Raw genomic sequence first — 23,763 nt, forward strand, 5'->3', positions numbered from 1 at the left:
CCAACAAACAGGAGTGTTTCAATTTTACTGGATTTTAAAAGAAAGGCTACATTCAAGATGACATTTCAGCTTTTTCTGATCTCATTTCATGAGAAAAATGCTTATAATTGTTTTTCAATCAATTTCGTTTTGTATGATCTGTAAAAACAAAGCTTCTCCTTTCCAAATTCACTTCCCTTCCAGAAACTCACTGTGTGAAATGGCTCTCAATCCTTATAACTTTGATTTTGCGTAAAAAAGGTCAGCGCTGTTGCAATAAATGTCAGAAAGTTTAGCAGTCTAAATATCTAATGTGACAGGAAAACTGCTTTAACACATGGGAAAAGAAAAAGATTTGGAGTAGGAAATTATTTTATAAGTTCACAGAGTATCAAGTGTGATTTTTCTATACCATAATATGAAAACCAAAGTAATGTCATCTTTGTTTGTGGCACTTACTGCAAAAGCAGGTGATCTGCTGTGCTGCCATCCTGTGTCATGTTTGTCTAACCATCCAGGGATTTTCTTCTCTGGGAGCAGGATCATCCTTCCTCAGAGAACCACATGGAATGAATCCAGACCCACAAACCACATTTTCTAGACTGTGGTTATGTTGGAATATAAAAGGAAATTACAAAATTCAAAGGAAGCTAAAGAAAGTTCTCTGCAAGCTGTTCTCTTGGGATGTACAGTTCCTCTAAAGTATTTTTAGTAGCAGAAGGGTATTTAAGGACCTAGATTAATACCAGGATGTATTATGTATCGGCTAAGGCTTGGATAATTATTCATAGCTTTAACAGGTGGACTTTTTTTTTTTCTGTTGTGGGGGGTGTCTTTGAATTTGTCCTTTCCAAAACATTTTCCAAAACTGACAACTGACAATTTCCAGACAATGATTTTTGGATTTCTGATCATTAGGATATCTTTAGATTTGACTAGAAATTTGGAACTTTTCCCCAAAGGAAATATCAACTGTTTGGGATTGGAATTTTTCTGCGTTTTATGTTTGCATTTTAAATTTTGTTTTTTCTTCAGAAAATTTTCTCCTTGGAATTACTTGTCAAGCTTGTGACTTGTGTTCCCCAAGTGCATTGGAGTTCTTGGTTTAACAGAATGAAATGGGTCATAAACTTGGAACTCTGAATGTCTCTGAAATCTCATCCATGAGACATAAAAATGACTTCTTGCAGTGTCTCTGCTTTCTCATTCTGTTACATACTCAACATCATGCACGTGTTGTAAATGTTAAAATAATTGTATGGTTTTCATAAAGAATGAAAAATGAGGCAAGAGAATACTTAAAAAGCAGTGATTCAGGATAAAGATCTGTGGTTTCAAAGATGCCCCCCACCGCTCCCAACAAAAACTGAAGCAGCGAAAAAAAGCCAAAACCAAACAAACTCACCTGAAATAAAGGAGTTGTTGATCAAGTGTCATGTCAAATCCCATGACAACATTCACAGAGGAGAGCAGCACTGTGTTAAGGAGAGAGTGGGCGAAGCACTGATGATTGGATTGTTTTGGAGACAGGAGCTGCCTAAGTCACTCCATTAATGTCATCTGAACAGATGATTCTCCTTAGGATAGATACATGGATCTCACTGGTTGAGTTTTACAGTATTGAAATACCTTAAAAACTTAGATCTCAAACCCATTTAGGGGCTTTTGAAAATGTCACCCTTTTTTCTTCTGGAGAAATATTGGAGAAATTAATTTTTCCCTAATTCCCAAGATATATAGGAGTTGAAAAAAGAAGGGAAATAGATAACTTAGTAGGAAGTCTGTTTTTATTTTACTACACATGGTTTAATTGAGGGGTTGGTCATTCAAATGTACTTAGATCATAAATATGAGAATTAAGTGATAAAGGAGATTATGTCATTAAGAAAAAAGGAATATAGGAAGGAAAACAGAAGAGGGAGGGTGGGGAAGCTTAGGAAAAATCTTCTTATTAGGAAAAACAGTCTTAGTTTTTAAATGTCATCAGTCTTGCTTTCTGTTCCTTGTCCGGTGATCCTTTCAATCCTTTCATGCATGGGTGGAGGTGGGTGGGGATGGGTGTGTTTGAATATTCAACAGGAACAGCTGTGGGATGACCCGGAGAGATGGCCCCATTAGCTTTACGTGCTCTTCCTTGCCTGAGCCCTGAGTCTTAACAATAAGCAGACAGAATTCCAGAGTTTTTCAGGACTTGTTTACATAAAGCCCTTCGCTGGAATCTAGTATTGTCTCTCTTTTCATATAAAAGCCATACAGGGAAAAAACATATAAAAATACATTTTCAAGTAATGTAACATTCAAAAATGCTATAATAATTAAAGTTTATCTGCTTGGGGCATTAAAACATGACTCAAATAAAATCTTATAGAGCCTAATGGAATATATTTTTTCCTCAAATTCATATGCAACCCTTGGAGACTTTTTCTTTGGTATTTTCTTCAGCCAGATGATGTGTGGAAACCAAAGTTTCCTGTAGGTCCCTGGTAAATGGCAGCACTGGTTTCTGGTGGGGTTTCCTTCCCCTGTTTTTAGTGCCATGGGCTCTTTTAGTGTCATGGACTGTCTCAGGGCTTGCACAGTGTGTACTGTGAGCTCAGTCCAGGGATCTGTGGGTGCTCTGTACACTGTGCCCTTGTGAGAGCTGCAGAGGATGCAGCCAAGATCTGCCCTATAGCCAGGCTTATGGGGCTGTCCTTTTTTTCCTTTGGATCACCTTGATTGTTGTTTCATCAGTCAGCAGTTTTCAATATACTCCTCCAGCCTTTGTGAAGATTCCATATCTGCATTTCTCTGAAAAAATGTAAAGGTCTCCCTTCTATCCTCTCAAATTAAAAATGAATCATCAATGTCCCTCCGTTATGTTTTCTTCCAGTCATGCTATTTGAAGAGGCCAGAAAACTTGGATTTTTTTATTTTTCCCTTGGGTGACAGCTTAGACATGTCCCCTGTTGCACTTTTGAGTGCATTTCTGATTTCTCTCAGTGGCAAGTGTGTAAGTGGTAGATTTTCTCCCCCCAGTTGGTTACTACAAAGTGTCAGTCAGCTGCACTCCATCTCTCTGGCCATTAACTAGAGACAGGCAGGTGTGGGTATAGAGCACAGACTCTGCAGCAGAGGCTTCAGTCAATGCTCTCTCTGAAGCAACCCAGGAGTTCACTGGAAAAACTTGAATGAGAAGCAGTCCCTCCTCTTGGAATACACAAAGTTATTCCTGCTTCCTCTAGAATGGCAGAAAAACAGAAAGTTTATGCACCCAAGTTCAACATTCTTTGATACAGTTTAATCCCTTGGGGTTTTTTTGTTTTTTGAAAAAAGCCCTTCCAAAGATAGTCTCTCTTTTTTCTTGCAAATTTAAAAGCAAACCTTAGAAATTAACACAGTTAAATGCATTTCTTTAAGGATTTCATAATTATGTTTTATAACTTAGTTATACACAGAAGTCGGGGGAGATTTGCATTATTTTGCTTAGGTATTTCTCTAGCTTTAGCTTTAGGCTGAAGGAAGAAAAATGACAAGGATATGAGTAATAGGAGTTACCCTCAAAAGATCTGAACAGATTTGGGTAAATGGAAAGATGGTAAGACAGCTTCAGCAAGCACAGGTGTGATAGGTAATTGGGAAATTCTTCAGATACTAACCAAAAGGAATGTAAATCTTCTTAAAATTATTGTCAGCATTTAAATAATTTTCAGCTGGCCACTAAAAAGCAAGTCCTTCACTATAAATGTATTGGATCTAAATGCACTTTCTTCCTTTTGGTGTATTAAATCTGCTCTGGACCTGAAGAAAGGATTGATGTAAGACTTGTTAGTAAAATCAAGAGCTCTAGCATTTCAAAATGTGAGAGTTGTCCCCAAGTACACATAAGTGTTCTCCCATGTACTCATTTGTTCTTGTTTCTCTTTTCTAGGAGCTTGAGTTGCCAAAGGATTACCCTGCATAAAAATCTGTTTTTCTCTTTTGTTTGCAACTCTGTTGTAACAATAATTTCACTGACAGCCGTTGCCAACAACCAGGAATTAGTTGCAACTAACCCAGTAAGTGAAAGTTGGTTTGCCAGCCTTGTTTGTTTGTACATGAATGGCTTGAGCAGTGCAGCAGAGGTGGGAGCTGCACAGCTGATGAAATGTTGTGTGTAGCGAGGTTACAGCGTTCCTGACGCCGTGTCCGTGTGACGTAGCGCAGCAGATGTCTCACGGTGCCTGGGACATTGCACATTTGAGGTTGTGAAATAGTAAAAGTGCTTTGAGGGACTGAGCTTACTGAACAGCTCTTCTCAGCTCCACAGAATCGCTCTTGCCCTGAAACAACTGCAGGAAAGCCTGTTCTAGATTTTGTCAGGGAGGCTGACAGCTGAATTCACCAAGGAAGGGCAGAAAAAAGGTTGGATCTGTCTGCTAGTTTTTTATGGCTTTACCTTGGCCATCTTCAGTAAAAATAAGAACAATTTATTTTTCCAACACAACAGTCAAAAGATGAAGTACATAAACAAACAAACCCCTAGCTCTGGCTTTATTGTTATTTAGACGTGGAAGATAATTCTTAACTCTGTGGAAGTTAGGGTAAAACTCCAGAAGCTGAATTCAGTAAAAAGATAATTGCCTTTTCTCCTATTGAAGCAGTCATCAATGTCCTGGAAAACATACCTGTTATTATGATTATGTTATTATTATGTTATTAAGTAGTTGCTAAAAATCATCATCAAGTTAGTTAGGTAGCAGAGAAAATGGTAAAACAGTATTGGGTTTTGGTTTGTTTTAAGCCAAGTGGCAGAAATAGAACAATGAAGTGAGCAGCAATATTGGAAGAAGGGGGGGAAAAATGGGATTTAATGTCACCAAATCTGTAAGTTAGCTGTTGGTCCTTGTTCACAACATCACATTTTAGACTTCCCAATAAATTATATTATAGCATTTGAGCTGTAGAATATATTTTGAATAAAGCTAAATACAAATGAATGCCAGGCTCCTCCAGAACTTACTGCAAGCTCTCGGTCCCTCAGTGCAGTTATGAGTAGGTTAAAACTGGAAGTATTGTAAGAATTTTAAAAATATTAATTGTTCTCTGGGGTAGTTACATGTTGTGATGGTAAAAGTGAGAGGGGATTACCCACATCAAAGTACATTTCTTGTGGGGTGTTACTATCAGATAATTTAAGGATTTGGAATGCTGAAGTATGGCAAGGTTTGCAATAAGCAAAATATCATAACAGCATTCTGCCACACTTGAGGATCTTGGGGTCCCCATGTATGAATAATAAAAATCTAGACTCAGTTATTAGTTTTATGTCACCATAAAGTATGGGATTGTCGTGCCATAGAAATTCTATTTTAGAAAGTAAAGAAATATTTTTATTCCTTCTAGCGGAAAACAGAATAAGCATTACCTTGAGTGGTATTTTTTTCCACTTTGCAAATAAAGCTCTGAGATTTCTGCAAATTAAAATTTTAAATTATTCTCTGGTGGGTTTTTTTCCTGCAGATCAGTTGCAAAGTGTCACAGTTCATCTACCTGTACCTGATGGGTTGCAACTACTTTTGGATGCTGTGTGAAGGCATTTACCTGCACACTCTGATTGTGGTGGCTGTTTTTGCTGAGAAGCAGCACTTGATGTGGTATTACCTTCTTGGCTGGGGTATGTGATTTCACCTTGTGGTTTTTCAGGTCAATGCAGCCTCTTCCTCCTTCAAATATCTGTATCTTTGCCTCTCTGAGCTGTAGCTTTGAGTGATGATGGCACAGCCCAATTCTTTGTCTGTAGTGTTTTAAGAAGCTTGGAAATATTAATGTAGGAAATTGTGTGTACCTCTGCCGAGAGAGAGAGAGAGAGATTATGCATTTCTGGAGTCAGGAAGTGACTCCTCCTTTGCATAGAGAAAATAGTCTCCTATTATAAAAAAACCTTAAGAAGTAATTATTCATTGTTCCTCACCTCAAAGATGTTTATTCAGGAATGAATGTTTGTTTTCAGAGAAGTCTCGCCGTGCCTAGGGTGGAGGGTCAGAACTGAGTTAGAGATGGCTGAGGATTTATTTTTCCAGCAGCTCCATTTGACCTGTATTGTTCACTAAGCAAACACAGAATAGCTGTAACTGAAGATCTCAAGTAGTATCGGTATCAAAACTAACAAGCCAAGCTTGCTCACTTCAGATAATGCACAAGGGCTTACTCCCAAAGTGAAAGTGAAGGCTCTGGCAGCCTCGCTGTATTGGCATACTCGGCTCCAGTGTGACTTGGTACCTGGGTCACTGTCCCACTGCAGGCACAGCTGAGGTGTGGCTGGAAGGTGCTCAGCAGCTTCTGGATATCAGGTACCACCAAAGTGTCAAGGGCCCTAGATGACTAATTTGCTTATTCTTTTAAATTTTTTTCATTTGGCTCGATTTCCTGAGTCTAATTTCAAAGTTGTTTTCTAAATACAGCAAGGTACTGATACCAGTGAGAACATGCTCACCACTGGTTATACTGCTAAGGCTGTGCTCATGTATGCAATCACCATTTTAATATTACCTTCCAATTTGGTGCTACTGCAGATTGCAGCCTGAAAAGCATCTGTGTTAATGAAGATCTTGTTATGTTCCAAAAAGTGAAAAGTTGATTTGCCTTTCTGTGTGTTGCTGTAGATTTCTTGGCAAGTCAGTGGGATAAGATTTCACACAGCCCTCAGAAAGAAATCCAACAGAAGAAAGTTTAAATTGGTCTATGGTAGTTGATTTTCTCTGCAGGTACATAGTTTGGGTGAGGTGAAAATACAGAAGATTCCTGTGAGATACACAAGTTTACTTAGTTATTAACCAGATTTTACTAATGAAGAAAATACTTGTTTTTCTCCACAGGTTTTCCACTGATCCCTGCCTGCATACATGCCATTGCAAGAAGTTTATATTACAATGACAAGTAAGTAGCTTTAGCTTGCTTAGCAAAACTTTTATATTTTCTTTAAGGTAAAAAATAAACCAAAGCTAATAAATGCCTTCTTTTTTTATTTTTTCTTTTCCTGTCTGTTTTCTGTAGTTGTTGGATCAGCTCTGATACTCATCTGCTTTACATCATCCATGGCCCTATTTGTGCTGCTCTCTTGGTAAGCATTTTTCAAATAATACTTTGTTTTCTTGTTTGTTTTCTGGCTGCTTTTGATAGGTGTACAAAGGTAAGGGCCTTAAGCTAACATTTAGAAGTCACTGTCACTAGTGAGTCTGCTGCTTAACCCAGCAGGTGCCTCAGACACACAAGATACAAGAGGTCTTGGCCTTATTAAGGATCTGTGCCTCTGGTCCTTTGAGAAACTCAAGGTTTGCAATGTCGATTATCATTCCACTCAAATGCTAGCAACAAGGAAGAACTAAACCTTACCCTGGAGTACTAGAGGGGAATTTAAAATCCTTCCTTTAGCTGAGCATGCCTCTCATGCCCAGGCTAATTGCCAGGTGGATCCTGATCGAAGCTTCATTGTGTCACTGTACTGTGGCCAAACAGCCACCAGACAGTCTGAGGTTCAGGGAAAGGGGGTTTGGATGCCAGGACTGACTGTGGGTGGGAATATGGGATGGAGAGAAACTAAAGCAGGCACTTTGTGACAGAACCAGTGCAAATGGTTCTACCAGCACCTGTGACTGCCCCTGTTCTGACACTAATTTAGCACTGTCTGCTTTGGCCACTGGGGTATTGCAGCTCCTCTGTTTCTGGAGTGCTCATGAAAGAGCAGTGTTCTGTCTGACACCCTTGGTTAATGCCAGCTCTATTCAGTGTTCACTACTAAATGAAATTCTAGGTGAGTATCTGAGGGCATTACTGCATAGAAATCAATCTTGCACGTCAGTTGTACTAGGACTGGATTTACCCTATGAAATTCAGTCAGTAGATTGTTGCTAAATAGAAATAGGTGTGTACTTAAACAACTGTCTACATAACAAACCCAATTAGTGTAGAGGCATTCTGTATGTGATTAGCCCCTGACTGTGTATGACAGTCATTTGTTTTATTGTAACAGAAACCTTGAGCTGATCTGGCCAAAATGCTGAGTCCATGGCTGCTGACTTCTCTCCCCACTTTTCAGTTCACAACACAAAGTTGATTAAGAATGAAAACCTTAAGTAACTTGATGGATATAATCAGTTTCTGATCTAAAATTTCCTCTTCTGTTAACATTTTAATGAATACCTGTGGAGGGCATTCTGTGCATAGAGAATTCTCTCAGAAGACCATTGTATAAATCCTGGGATTCTTGTGACTCCCTTTTTCATTCACAGAGAAATTAACTAGTGAACTTAAATTTTGAAGGCTGCAATGATACCATGACACACCTGAGCCCCTCTGTGTGGGCAGGCAGAGCAATACCCATGAAGTTATTGAGAGCTGTGACCCTTGGGGTGTGAATTATTGCTGGTAATCTCTTGACCTGTCAGTCAGGTCTGCTGTATCTGTTAATGTAAAGATCTGCTGAGCTCTAATCTGTAAATTTAAACCCAGTCCTAAATCCTTTCAATTTTTATTCTCTCTGCTTTACACAGAAGATGAAACCCTGTTTTCACAGAAAAGTATAGGGATTTTTTTTGGTGGGTTGTTACTTGCATTGTTCTGGGGTCTCCTCACAGATATATCATTTAAGTTCTTTCAAGCTGAATGATAATTTGTATTAGAATTTTCTTCAAATAGCAATGTAAAGGTTTCTGTAAAAGCTATAAGACTGTACTATCTTCCATGAAGTGACCTCATTTTAGGATATAAGGTCCTTTTTTCTCATTCTAGGCAGTGGCCTCCACAAAATCACACTGCCAAGTAGCCAGACTCCCGTGGGATTCAAATGCACTGGATCTGTCCCAAATGATCAAGTCTTGTTTCTATTCAAGGCCACATTCAGAATGTTCTTTGATTTTACTGGAGGCATAATAATCATCTCTTTGGGGTTGGTCTGGGCAGAGTTTTTGTCCATCCTCTTTGCAATTTACAACTTTGTTCACTTTTGATATTCCTACATTTTTCATGACCCAATTGAAAATGTTTCCCCTGTATTTTTCTTGCCTCAGTACAATCAGTAAATTTATTTTGAAAATCATGCAGGAATAACAGATTAAACTGCATATCTTGCCTGTGATGTGAAAGTAATTTAAAGGAGTTGCTTACCTTTTTGAAAGAAAAAAAAAAAAAAAAAGATTTTTTTTGTTTCTTTAAATTCAGAAAAGATAAGGCAGGGCTAAAGATGTTAAGTTAAATGCATGTGTTTAGGCTTTGTGAACAGAACCCTCATTTGCTTAAGCAGCTTGCTTGCCAGATACAATTTCCACACTTTACTAAGCATGACCTGCTTTAGTAGACATTTAAGCAACAACATTAAACTGCAAATTAGATAACGAGGGGGAAGACACTATTTCTATATGCAGGAGCAGATCTCAAAGAATGTGAAGGGGACTGTCAAGTGCCAGGGAGAATTGGCAGAAACCAGTGGGAATTTAACTCTTTTACATCACTGAAAATCCTACAATTGCATAAAGTTAAAAACAACGCTGCTTTTATGGTCCTTGTTGTTACATAACTGTGGTCAGTTCTTCTGCCAAAGAAACAGGTTGCACTTTGATTGGACTTGTTTTCAATTGAGCATTAAATTACATCTATCTGCCTAAGCAATCACAATTAAAGAAACAGTAGAGGGTGATGTTAGTTTTCATGCTAGATGAATAGTGATCAAAATCCAATGAGAGGGGAAAGGGAAAGAAATTGGTTTGTGCTTTAGTGAAAGCAGTAGTGATTTCCATGTAGATTTCAGATGTGCCAGTGCTCTTGTGTTTTTGTTTGTTTGGGTGCCACTGGATTATTTAGCTATGCCATTATTTATATAAATATTGTCACAGGGATGTTCCTTTCTCCCCGTAATAAAGTTATTTATAATTATTAACTGACATATAATTAATAATTATTTAACTGACAGACCATTATAGATGCAAGTTCTGAGTGAAGGTGGGCTAGGAGGAAATTCATGTGCTCCCCGCTTTGTCTTTCATGTCCTTGTGTTTAATGACTTTAAGCTGAACTCGGTACAGGCTCAGGTGTTTAGAAGTTGAATGCTCAGTTGTGTCCAAGCAGGCAAAGATACGGAACTGCACAACTGCATTAAAAGCCAAACAATGGCTACCAACTTATATCTAAGAATATCTGAGTGCCTTGAGTGAGAATGGTCTGTTTATATCATCCTAAGGAAGAATTGAAACAGAATTCAAACCTGCAAGGATTACTGTACTACTTAGTGCAAACTCAGCATGGGGAAAAGTAGAAATTTCAGGGACATAAGGAGAGTTTAATTCAAAAACTGCAGCTCCTGTTGGCTTGGGACCTTGGCTTCAGTTCACTGCCACTCTCAAGCCAGAAGCTAAATGCTCCTGAGTTTCCTTATAGGCACCAACATATTTTTTTTTTGTCTAGGATTGCCTTCTCTGCCTTTGTTTCTGTTTTTTCTCAGTTGCCCTGTTCAATTTTCAGGTCACTGTGGGGCTGTTGCAATTTCACTCTGTGTTCATTGTGCAGAACCACAACAGAGGTCCTTTGGGCTTTTCCAAACCATCACAGTCAATTTCATGATAATGTGCATGCGAGGAGTTCCACTGCCCTACTTTTGCTTAAATGTAAAAATCTACTTCGCACCTCACTTAAAACCAGGACCTGTTTTCATCACTTGAATTAAAAATTCAGTTCATCCCGATCTCACTCTTATTTTCTGACAGAAAAGATATTCATCAAAACTTGGTGCTATATACTTGTACTGACACTCATCCTGTTCTACTCTGCCCTCTGCTTTGCCTCCTCCAACTTTCTCTTTGCCCTTTTAGCTGTTTGCAAACTCTTTGCATGCTTAATTTTGTGCATTTTGGTTTTGATGGGTGTAACAAATAGAAAAACTCTGTGCATATTGTAAAAGAAACAGCTCATTGAGTGTTGCTGTTTATGCCTGGCTGCTGCAACATTCATCTTCAGTTAGCTCATAAGGACAATGTTATAGGAATTTGCCATCCTATCAAAATATGAGAGGGCAGAAAACGCAGTGTTTGAGACATGTTAATGTTGAACAAGTAGATTTGAGAAGGATTAAATTTAGAAATGGAGGAAGGGCTCATTGTCTGCACGTACTATAGGAAGTTGGATAGGGATCGTGGGCCACATAAAATCTAAATAAATCCCTCGAGAAAGAATCAGAAGACCTTGGCTGTTTAAACAAAGCTTAAAGCATAAAGGAGGCTTCCAGGAGAAATTCATGCAGTAGTTTCCTATGTAAAACAACTTCCTGTTAGAATGATTTAAATAGCATGTAAGTAGAATATAAATAACACCCCATATCTGTTTGGCCATGTAGCTATAATAGCACACAGCTATTTATTCTGAAAGCCTGAACTGACAGGAAGAATTCTGCCGTGGCTGTGGAGGCAGTGTGACACCCGTGGTCTGAAATGCCTTCCCTGCTTGCACTTGTGCTACAGCAAGACAGAGCCTCCTCCTAGACCAGCAATTCTGAGGTGTTTTGGAAGGGAGTTGTCTGTCTGTCTGCCAGCTTCTTCCCCTACCTCCCTTTTGTCTCTAGTTGTTGGCAAGGGCAGACAGTCCTCTGGAAGCTGAGATAGGAGCAGAGCCTGTGTTTCTCCCTTCCGTAGCCACTCCCCAGAGCACCTCTGTTCTGTCTCTGTGCCTTGGATAAGGAAGGGGATGGACTGGCTGAGCTCTCAGGGTCTCAGCTACCTGCAGCTTCCACCAGGGGCTGCACAGGAGATGCAGGTGGGGTGAGATCATCCCTAAGGCTGCTGTTGCTCTGGGTACTCATCCTTGGGAGATGTGTGTGTTATCCATACACATATTTGTGTGTGTATGTATCAAGTTTTGTGCTTGCTCACAGTGACAGTTTGGGATTTTTTTCTGATTAAACTGAAGGAACAGAACAGACCATCTCTAACAAAAAAGCCTTATTTCCATAGGTACTAAGTTCAGTAGTGCAAGGGAACAACACAGAGCATCATCTCAGTGCTTGCCCCATTGGCAGCTCTGCTGAAAGAGTAAAAGATCCAACCACTGGCTACTGTAAGAATGCCAAATCCACTGTTTGTCTAGAGGAATGTACAGTTCCTTGCAGCAGCATTTTGCCTTTTTATTATTATTCTGATTTTTTCTTCTCTATAAATTTACCAAATACATGTCTGAAAAATAAAAAGCAGCTTTTTGAAGAACCATATTTAAATACAAGGAGAGGAAAACATCATCCTCTCTCTTGATCAACCTGAAAAGAATAAATTCTTCACTCATGCACTGTTCCTGACAGCAGAGAAAAAGGTGTGTGGTTTGTTACCACTGACAGGTACCTTGCTTAGAGTTCAAGGAATGGGTGTGGATACTGGAAGTTAGAGCCACATCTCAGTTACATAAAAGTGTTTTCAAAGATGTTTATCTGATACCTCTTGTACAATCACAGTGCTAGCCAGGCAGTGTGAGTTTGTGTTGTCTGGTGTCCAGTCTCACAAATCAGAGCGTTGGATTATTTTTCAGACCTCCTTCTCAATGTCATTTTCTTTTCTGACAGGTGAACCTTTTCTTCCTGCTGAATATCGTTCGTGTTCTCATAACCAAGCTGAAAGACACCCACAAGGCTGAGTCCAACCTGTACATGAAAGCAGTGAGAGCCACCCTGATTCTTGTCCCACTCCTTGGCATTGAGTTTGTGCTGTTCCCATGGCGACCCGAGGGCCGGATCGCTGAGGAGGTGTATGACTATGTGATGCACATCCTCATGCACTACCAGGTGGGAAGCAGCACGCAGCCCTTGCTCACCTGAGCTCAGAGCGGTTGGCATGGCAATCAGATAAAAGATAAATTATCATGCTGTTTCAATTTTTAAAGATCTTCATTCAGTAGTCTTTGACTTCTCAACATGCTGAATTCTTATTTAATTGTCTTCCAGTTTTCAAAGGAAAGAAGCATCATGGCAGAAAGCTGGTCCTATATTTTTAGTGATCTATTTTAAGAAATAATTTATCATGTTTAGATTTGTCCTGCATTTTCTTTGCTATCTATATCTGAATTTTATCAGAAACCTTTAATTATCTCACACTTGAAATTGCCCATAAGCATATGAATTAAAGCAGAATCTTTGTTTTTATTTTACAGGGCCTACTGGTGGCTACAATTTTCTGCTTCTTCAATGGCGAGGTAGAGTAACAACTTCCACTATATCTATAATAATTTTTATTTTTATATATTTTTGTTTCAGCAATTAAGGATGTGGTTTTTTTATTTTTTTAAATTTTATGTCTAAATTTGTCTAAATTAAAAGAAGAAAACAAAGTATCAGGATGCCAAGAGCAGAGCTTGGAAAGGACTGTGCCATCATTCATGGCACCAGTAAGTGTGTTAGGACTGATTCTTGGGTGCTAAGCTATACACATTTGTCTTGATTAAGAAATTGAAGAGACTTGTCACTTTGTTATGAAGTCCATATAAATATAACACTGAAAAGCAGTTCAACACCCAGAAGATTTATTTGTCTGTGTTAGAAGCTGTACAGGATGTTATCCTGGAGAATCACTGCTTGGTCCTTCTGTAGCAGGAGCAGGACACGCTGCACACGTGTTGCTGGGCTGTACCCTCGGCAGGGGGCTGGAATTAGATGGTCATTAAGGTCTCTCTTCCAAACACACTCCTTCTCTGAGTCTGGGATTGTTTTATGACACTCTCTGGGAAAATTTTAGGCTGAGGTTTGGAAATTCATTTATTTGGAATTTTGGTTATTTAGCAAGAGTGAAAAGCACCATTCCAACAGTAGTCCCTAACAGCTCTGTGCACTGAGGGCAGGAGTTTGTGTGGGTTAGAAGTGAATGTTTAAGGTACCATGATCAGCCAGTTCCAAGGACAAACCTTTTTCTGACATTAGAGGATTGTGCCAGGTTTCAGCAATAGATGATATTGATCCTGTTGAAGCTAACAAGCTTTGCTGTTATCTTGGATAAGTCAAGGTCTCTGGAGTGCACAGGGTGACTGTCATGTAGAAACTCTTGCCCTAGGCTGTAGAGAGTACACTTCAAGAGGCTTAGTGTCAGAGATCAAAGCAGTATGAAGACTAAAAAAATATATCTAAAATTATTAATGTTACTCTTGCTTGCAAAAAAAAAAACTAAAAAAATCCCAGCAACCCCAAAACAAGTGAACAAAACTACCTCCACCAAAAACCTAACTGGTAATTTGCCAACACGTTTGGCAGAGGAACAATTGCAATGCTATACTCATTCCTACACATCTGTTTGCTCATTTGTTCTGCGTTTAGTGTGGTTACAGTATAGGCTGTAAGCAGAAATGTGGGAGTAACCAGATGTTTTCCTAAGACTGATCCCTTAGGGCTTTTTATCAGATGTTCTAAAATTGTGTCAGTGTTTTTCTATTGTGTTATTGAGCAGTAATTTTTACTCACAGGTAAATATTTGGTTAATGCTAGAAATGTTTCATGTAGATTGCCCTTCCTTCTCTCCCAAGTCCAAGGCTTGCAGAATTGCAGTGAAGCTACCATGGGCTTTGAAGGTTTATTTGCGTGTCATTGTTGTGTGTCCCACCACACAAATGCATGAGTCCCACTGATATTTTGCCAAGGAGCCAGAAAAGATGAAGATGGCTTTCTCTGAGTTCAGTGGGCCTGGAGCAGGGGCCTTGATCTGATTTTACCATAGAGCAGATGCAGGTTCAAGTCCCTGCTTTGGCTTCAAAGCAAGAACATCATTAAGTGTTCTGGATCAAATCTGATCATTTGCCCTTGCTCTGCATTGACATTTCACGCATTCTTTCCCTTCTGCAGAGCAGAAAGCTCAGGATGGCTTCAGAATGCCATAGTATAGTTCAGAATGCCTTCTAAAACCAGGCATTTGGAAAAAATCAGTTTGTTCTGCTCCAGTGTAAAATCAGGGAGGAGGGGTGGAAAACCTCAAAATTTCTGCAGTTTTTATGAAACAACATTGTCTGCTGCTCAGTTCTTCATCCTTGTGCCTCTTCCAAGGCTGTTTTTAATTTTAAATTATGATTGATTTTGAAATCTATTCCTGTGTCTGATAATATTTCATTGTTACAAACTCATATTTTTTAACATATCCTCTTTTGCTGCGTAAGAAAAATCAAACATGAGTCATGTCCTAAATTCACCATGGGCTCATCAGTGGTAAAAGATGAGCTCTTCCGCAACTCCTACAAATACTAATAAGTGAATCACTGCTTGAATATCTACAGGCAGAATAATGTTTAAAGCAGGACTTAAGTATTTTAACATTTATAATTTAGGAATTCAATTTTTAGACCACAGACCTTGACGTAGTTAAACATACATGTCTGTATTTGCTCTCTAAAGAGTGGAAATTTGTGTCTTTTAAACCACTTTTGGGTCCAGTGCTTCAGTGACCACTATTTGCTTTTTTTAAAATTATTTTCAGTACACCTTGTTCAAGAAGGAACTTAATGCTTTATAAACAACTGTATAAGTAAGGAAAACCAAGGGGAGAGAGTAGGTAGGGAAAAATGTCAGCATATAAAAAATGGGTTTCCTTTGTCCCCTGAAAGGTTCCAGCCCTGGCAAGTGGGGCTGCAGGCACTTGTCTGCTCCCCTGTAGTCAGATCAGGGCCTGAACAGACCCTGCAGCTGCAGCTTAGCTGGGCTGCACAGGGGCTGCTCCTCATCCCCCTTCACAGCAACACCTCCTGAGAGATTACAGAAGGAGCAGCACCAGGGACTGGTGGCAGCACTTGGCTGCACTGAGTCTGTGTTTTAAAGGTGATGCTGATGTTGGAATTGACACTTGGAGTGAGAGTGGGGCAGAGATTCCCTGTGGGATATTAGCAATTAAAAAATGCTAAAAGCACAATTTTCTTTCTAAGTCTTAGCCTTTTCCAGCTGTTACTGTACATTCTAGTGTATTTTGCACCAAATATCAGGCACCAAATCCTGTTCAAGCAAGACACTTCTGACCAAAAAGTGAACAAAATTGATCTTCTAGGATAAAACTTCAGTGAAGAGAAATTAAGAAATGTAAGAAAAATAGCTGGTATGTGCTGCTGACTGTAGCCAAGGAACATCTCCAGTTTGCTGAACAGAGCAGCCAGGGATGGCCTGTCAAATCCAGTTCTTACAAGGCACTGCAGCTGTTGGCCACAAACCTCCTCCAGACAGGGTGGATGTGAAAGCTCTTCAGCTTGGATCTTCTGTGGCAGCCCTTCCCCAAGGACACTCACATTCTGCTCATGGGCCAGCAGCCCACAGAGTGAGATGCTCTCAACACATCATGTTTTCTAGCTTCAGATGGCCTAGCATGGCTTTTGGGGCCATACAGGCTGTGGCCATAGGAGAAGCTTGTCAGAGATCACTGATAATTCCTGTTGAAATTTTAATAACAGGTGCTATAATGACCTACGTGATCTGTGTAAGCCTTGTGGGGTTTGTTTGCTTTTTTTCTTTCATTTCTCTGCCCTACAGAAATGCTTCCATGAAGATCATAGTCTCAGGTTTGCAAGGTTATACAAGCTGTTGTACAACAGATGAGATAGATGAGACTGTGTTGTGGTTTGGTTTGGGTTTTTTTTTCTCCTGGTTGGCTCCTGAGCTCTTTAACTTGTCTGATACTCAGAATTAAGCTACCAGTGTTAAAGGGCTGACTGGAAGGAGTTCTTCCTGCAAACTCATCAAAGCCAGCCATTATTAAGTTATAAGGTGAGAAAGAAAGAATGAAAGAAAGACTCTTCCAGCTGGAACCAGCATCTCTGTTAATGACTGAGAAGCACAATTATATTATTACAATGTTTTTCATTCAATGCTTTTCTTAATATCCTTTCTTGTAACAAAGTTATAAAGTTCTGCCCCTCCTGAGCTGAATTTACAGCTCCATGCCACTGCTCAAAGCTGAGAAGAAAGTGGTAAAAGTTATATTCTCACCTTGTGGGCAGACACAAGAGGTATTGTTGAACAGAGTGTAATTGATTTTTCCCATCTTCTGTAAATGACTGGAAGGTTAGAGAAGACTGAAAGACATTTCAGGATAGATGAAAGGATGTAAGATCCTACAAGAACAGGCACACAGCAGGACAGAGGTGCAGTCCTGATTCAGCAGTAAGAGAGAGGCTTTAGGAATAATGCCAGGAATATACATGACTAACTAGAAATGTATGGAGAGAGTGTGACGGGCACTGGGGCAGGCAGGGAGGAAATGCTGTTTGCCTGTACAGGAAACTGTTTTTATAGCTCTGACCTTGGCATGGAGCAGCTGGACTGCTTTTCCTTGGCAGTAGCCCCAAGACATTTGTCTTGCAGGGATGCTGGTGGCTCTTAGGAGCTATGGAATCCTTTGGGTATCCTTTAGAACTGGTTAACAAATGTTTTTAACAAGCAAAAATAAGATAGACAATTGATCCTGAAGGAACCAGGAGAAGTGTGGGAGAGGACTGGAGTGTGTCATTTGGCAAGCCTAGTTTATCTCCCAGCTCTGCCCAAGAGACTTCTTTGACCTTGTTAAGCCATTTAGTTCCAATTGCTCGCATTTTCCTCACCTCCAGCCTGTCTTGTCTAAAGAGAAAATTGCTCAATGTGTAATTTTTTGCATGTGTGTCTTCAGGAGAACAAATAGAACATAGATTGGTGATGAACACAGATTGATGCCAAATTCCAAGCTTCCCTCTTGGAAAAGCTGGAATTTTGAATATGCTTCTTGTCTTGGCTTAATGATAGATTACAGGAGATGGATTCAACCTGTGCAAAGACTTAAGGCTCTGTGTTGGCTCTATGCTAAGTTTCTATGCAATGCACACATTAATTAATCAAAAACTTCCCATGCTTAAACAAGAACTGTGCCTTTAGACTCTGATGAAATACAGAATTTTGATATGTATGAAAAGCATTAAGATCTGAAACTCAAAATTATGATAATTATGATTATTGATTTCTCAGTGTTTGGAGATTTGTGTTTAGATGTTTAAAGTGGATTAGAAAGTTTTTATGAACAGTGAGAGAGCACTTCCTTTGCCCTAAAATGCTAATTTGTTAATTGGTTGATACTCCTTTCCTTATGCTCTGGCATTTCCTTGTAAAGGATTTGAGAAATATGAAGTTCTCCTTTAAACAGAGGTTTCTGATACCAGACTGCAGGAAGTCTGAAAACTACATCCCTTTCTTTGTTTTTGTTTTTCATGATTAAAGCCAGAGTAAAATTAGACAAAAGGAGCCATTGTGTGAGGGAAATGGAAAGCAAACATAAACCCTGAAGACATATAGAAAATCCTACAAATATTTACCCACAATGTAAACATTTAACTGGGGCGGTCACTGTTCACTGGTTAGCAGTTAGGACTGCTTTTGGTACAAAGTTTGGCTGAAAAGGAGATTAAATATTCATGACCCATTGGCAGCTTTTTTAACATAGAAAAATGTTTGGAAAAGCAGCAACAGGAGCTGTTACCATTGTTAGCATTCCCCACTTGGAATCTTCCCTGAAAGACTAATTCCATGTGAATTTAATGAATACAACACTCCATCACTCCATTCTGCACAGGTGTTTAACCATATTGGAGGGCAGGAAAGCCATGAGAAACATCACATCCTTTCAGTGGAGGCATTTAACCCAATGGGGCCTTCAGCTATTTTATCAGCTTTATTTTTAACTCTGGTAGACAAGTGGAGTTTAGGAAATTGTGTTGAAGGTATGGTCAGAAATTGGGGAAGAGCGACTTGTGCCAAAATCATAGCGAATGTAAATTATGGTGTGTTGAGAGTAAATGAATTTACAGCTGCTGAGGGTGTGGCCTTTTGAAAATAAGGATGAACAGAAATTACCTTTTTCAACTGTTTCTCATTTGTCTATGCTTGAGTGCAGTTCACAGGGGAGGAAGCAGAAAATTGTGTGGCTGTTGTTCCTCCTGTAACCTGTGCTTTTTCTGAGCTGCTAGTACACTACAATTGTAAAATGCCATTACTTCACACCAAATTTGCTGAAAAATAGTGCTTACCTAAGCGGTGAATAATTCCGAGCGTCTCAAGTGCTAAAGAGCACGTAGGGTTAGGCATCTTTGTCCAGGACTGCTGTTGCTGAGACACCATTTCCGTGTCCTTCACGCAGCAGAGAAGGAAGCCCCTGAGCTGTCCCCCAGTGGTTTACACACATTTTGCTTTGTCTCGGGGCGCAGGTGCAGGCTGTCCTGAGAAGGCACTGGAACCAGTACAAGATCCAGTTTGAGCACAGCTTCAGCCACTCGGACGCCATGCGCACGGCGTCCTACACCGTGTCCACCATCAGCGACGTGCAGGGCTACGGCTACAGCCACGACTGCGCCAGCGAGCACCTCAATGGCAAGGGCTACCACGATATGGACAGCGTGGCACTAAAGACTGAGAAGCTCTACGGCTGAGGAGCTGCCCTGGGCCCCGTGCCCGTGGCAATCCACAGCTGATTCAGTGACCTCATGGCCAGAAGATCTTACCTACTTTGGGATATGTTATTCTCCTGAATGATGCAAACTAAACCAACACGCTTCTCATACATATACGTGTGTGTTTGTGTGTGTATCTACACACACATATGCATATGTATGTTTGTGTTTCTGTGTATCTATACAGTATGGACTTCTGTACATATATATCTATATATGTATGTGCATTTATATAAGGATACAAACTTTGCCTCTTCAGTTTCTACTGTGTAGACAAAGTTGGCAAATATTTGTACAAAGGGAATCAATGAAGGATTTCTTATTTTCTTGGAAGTTTGTGTAAGACTGTGCTGTGTTGAAGCCACTTCCTTTGCCTATGGAATCTTAGAGTGTAAATACCATACTCTGTTGTCTTAATTCAACCTGAAATAGAACAAAGCAAAATGGTTTAAATAGGTGCAATAATAGGAAGTTTTCCAGGTTCTTTTTTTGGCATTCATTTTTTTGGCTTTCAAAAAAGCCTGACAGGTAATCTAGGTAACAGATTCAAAGACAGATACTGCTGTTTTGTTTAAAGAGATTGATGTTTTACTTTGGTTTGGCCAGTTCATTTTCTTCCCACTGTTTTACACCAAGCACAGAGACACCACTTCAATGTGAGCCTTGATGTACTTCTGTACTGCAGTGTAATATCTTGCACCAAGATTTGAGCGATTTTATTTCAGCTATTTCAGGATATTCAGAAGTGTCTCCTTCTCCTGAATTGCCTGGAAGTTTCTTCTGGATTTAACAAAGACAAGACTGATGAGGCCTCCCTGTCAGAGAGCAAGGGAGTAACCTGAGTCACTGTAAGTCCCTCCAGACACTCGTAGTAACTGCAGCTGGTGGAAATTCACTGTGTGCTTAAGGAATTTACTCAACTGGAGAAGATCATGTACAGAATTTGTTGTAGCATTGTTCTGATTTTACTTTTACCTTTTTTCCCTGGCCATATGCTTCATAACTTATTCCTTCATTCTTGGGGCAAAGTTTTGGTTCATTTTGTGGCTGTTTTTGTTGTCTGAGATGAGCGTGCAAGACTGAACACAGTGCACATGATATACTACCTTTAAAGCCAGTATATGAGACTCAGACTAATCAAGCAAACTAATGTTAGTAATTCTCATTATTTGGAAAATCCAGTATTAAGTTTGTATTATAAAGGTTCAAAACTTCATGGATTGAGAATTTCAGCATGATTTTGGATTGGTTGATTCTGAATCTCTGTCTCATTTAATTGGTTAAGAGCAGTACTTTATATGTCGTTTCTTTGGTTCTGCTGGTGCATAAAGGTCTCACGGAAAACTATGAAGTTGTCAGGAAGGTCTTGAGAAAATGTGTCTTTATAGAAATTTATATTTTTGTTAAATCTTTATTCTTTAAAGAAATAGTAGTTTTGTTAAGTGGAATGACAAAAATGCTCAAGAACGAGGGCATGAAACAAGGTGAGTTCACTGAAAGTTAAAAATGTAAGAAAAAATTGTATACATTACATTTGGAGATAAGTCTACTTCAAGAGAGGAAAAAACAAAATCAGGCAGAAGAAAAGTTGATGCTGGAACTGTGACAGACTGTTTGGCTAATGAACATATTTCTCATGTATGTAGTCCAGTCAGAAAATTAGAAGACAGTTCTTTCTGAGACCAGTTTGAAATAATTTTGCATACAATATTATTGTATACAAAATACCTTGACTTTGACATTCAAACATTTTTGTCAGTAGCTTTTCTCTACACTTCTTTAGTGTCTAGGTAATTTTCAGTGTTTATTACTTTGTGAGTTCATAAGGCATTAAATGCTTTGTACTTAGAAAACATTAGGAGGAATGTGGCAAGTTCATGCCACTTGCACCTTTCTTTAGTTTTTTTTTTTACAGTTCTTATGTCTGGAGTTTGAATAGAGAAAGTGTTTTATTAATGATTTAGTTTCACAATATAGAATCCCAGCTAGGATGCACAAATAAAGACTTCTCTTCTGCAGGACTGTCTGGTCAGTGGATGGGAATGATCTGAAGAATCTCTTGGATTGTGTAGTGTGGACTACACTACACTCTGAGATCTGGCAATCAGATGTCCCAGTCTCTTAAATTTTAAGAGTGAAAGAATAATGTCTGCTACAACATGACTAGAGGTTACAACTCTGCTTGCTGATCTTTGTTGTGTTACTGAAAATCTGTGCAATGTTCTGAAGATACCAGTGGTGCAGAAAATCCCTGCTCCAGCGTAGCAGCTTTCCATTTGTGGGACCAGATCATCAGCTGGTATAAATCTGTCTTGAGTTCCCTTTGCAGAATCTGCAGGTACCACTGAGACTCAAAGCCCAGACAGGTGTCCATTTTGACATGCTGTAAGCCCTTTATGCCATATTATTAGACAATTATTTCATGGTACCTGGTGGATTGTTGTTGCAATTAACACATAGATGTTGGTCTAGAGTGCGATACAGTATTAGATTTTAATTAAGCTTCATTTTCTGAGAGGCAGTCCAAATTTAACAGACTATGGATTTTGTCATACTTCAATACATACTTCTAATTGCTCTTTGTCCGCTATTAGAGAAACTCTTAATGGTAATTTAGAAGGGAAAATTGTTTTTATACAGAAATTATCCTACTTCTAGGTGGACAATCACAGCTTCCTTCTAGGCAGACACACCCCCATCTTCACTTTTGAAAAGAAACACATCCAGCTGGATGTGCAAGAAAATCTTTCTGGCTCTGAAGAGTCACATGGTATAGTAGAGCTATATTTACCCTCTCCTGCTGAGGATAGATAATCTGTTTTCTAATTTCCATTGGAAAATACCAGTTCCTTATTTTGTCTTCCTACCTCACCTTTTTTCAGTTTCTACATAGCTAAGAGAAGGGTCTGCTTCTTAAAATGTGTTTCTGCCACCGTAAGTTAAAATCAAATCCTTATGCTGATTTCTCATGGCTCTTTTCTACTTTACAGAATGTTGTAGTCCATAGTTGTATTCTCTGGGATGGAGGTAAACTCTCTTTTGGTGGGGCTGTGAGATTCCTTTGAACATGCACATTATTATTTGTTTATTACCTGTTATTATTTGCTGTTACATTTTTTTTTAATTGAGGATTTACTTTATCAATCTACAGGGGCTACAGCAATAGTTGTCTTATGTTTGTTATCTGTAACACCAGCATGTTATGATTCAATGAAAGAAAATGTCTATTTTTAATGCTACTGTCTTCATTTAATAAATAGCTGCATTGCAGGGTCCCTCAGTTGGTTGGTTAATGTTGACATTTATGTTATGCAGTTTTTCATGGTGGTGATCTACAAGAGTATTTGGCTGTAGAAATGCTGCAACGTACACCTTATTGATGTCAAGAAACATTTGGGCTGGCAACCAGGTAACATTCATTTATTGTACTATGTAAATAAGATTAATAGAAGCTATGGCATTGTATTTATTGCTTACACTAAGAACAAAATGGAAAAAATGTGAAGTTATTTTTTTGGTTGTTCATTTTCACCTTGTTCATATGAATCATGCGTTTTAATTGCTGAGAGAAGTTTCTGATCAATAAAATATTACTCCATTTATTCATATCTCTTGTGCTGTACTATAACAAAGCTGATCTAAACTGGCTTTCACAGACATCTTAAAACTCTGTGCTAGTTAAATATTAACCCAGGGAGAAAGCAATTACATAGTGTTAATAACAATTATTCTGATTTTAAGTGGTTTTCAATACTTATATTAAATACTTGAGTGCTCAGTTTCTGGAGGAAGTTTGTACAGATAATACATGACATAAAATTATTTACCTGAAAGTTTCATATTCCTATTTCTTGTCTTCTGAATCCACCTTTTAATAAAAAGTTATTAATATTTACTTACATTAAGCCAAAATGTCTGTTTCATCAGGAACTAACAGAAGAGTAGAGACTAAATTGAGTGTATCTGTCTTCTTCATCCCGTCAGTCAAGGTAGAGGTAGATAAGCAGAGCTTATGATGAGCTTATTATGAGCTCAAATTAAAAACCCAAGCAATATTTAAGCACACCAGGGGATCTTAAATATTGGGTGTTAATACTACTGCATGCCTGTTACTCCTATTTAAAGTGTGCTAATATCCATCCAAAAAATGCACAATCTCCTGCCTGTCTTCATGACTTCTAAGAAAGAGCCTGTAATTCCGGGTAGCTGTTTTTGATCTTCGGTTCCCAGCACCAAATGTCAGGCAGTGTAAATTGTTACGGACTCTGCTCACACTAAGTTATATGTATTCCTTCAGTTCTCTACCAGTACTCCCACTTACTGATTCTCTGTATGTTCAGAGTTAAATCTGTTCCATTTAACAATTATTCT

At 39.0% G+C, this 23,763-nt stretch overlaps 1 protein-coding gene across 4 annotated transcripts in view; it reads left to right on the forward strand.

Moving 5' to 3' along the window:
• Window positions 1-22,994, forward strand: part of CALCRL (calcitonin receptor like receptor) — a 64,976-nt gene extending 41,982 nt beyond the window's left edge. For all 4 annotated transcript variants that reach the window (XM_088059038.1, XM_005530325.3, XM_014259080.2 and 1 more), the window contains exons 7-13: window positions 3,890-4,016; window positions 5,461-5,614; window positions 6,816-6,876; window positions 6,994-7,060; window positions 12,533-12,751; window positions 13,117-13,158; window positions 19,150-22,994. In XM_088059038.1, coding sequence (XP_087915164.1) covers window positions 3,890-4,016; window positions 5,461-5,614; window positions 6,816-6,876; window positions 6,994-7,060; window positions 12,533-12,751; window positions 13,117-13,158; window positions 19,150-19,371 — 892 coding nt within the window. In that variant the 3' untranslated portion in view covers window positions 19,372-22,994. The remainder of the gene's footprint in view (window positions 1-3,889; window positions 4,017-5,460; window positions 5,615-6,815; window positions 6,877-6,993; window positions 7,061-12,532; window positions 12,752-13,116; window positions 13,159-19,149) is intronic.
• The last annotated feature ends 769 nt before the right edge of the window (window positions 22,995-23,763 follow it).

This window comes from Pseudopodoces humilis, chromosome 8, assembly GCF_049639895.1.
Source record: "Pseudopodoces humilis isolate 2021_Gansu_Grassland_sample_001 chromosome 8, ASM4963989v1, whole genome shotgun sequence".
NCBI classification, from domain to species: Eukaryota; Metazoa; Chordata; class Aves; order Passeriformes; family Paridae; genus Pseudopodoces; species Pseudopodoces humilis.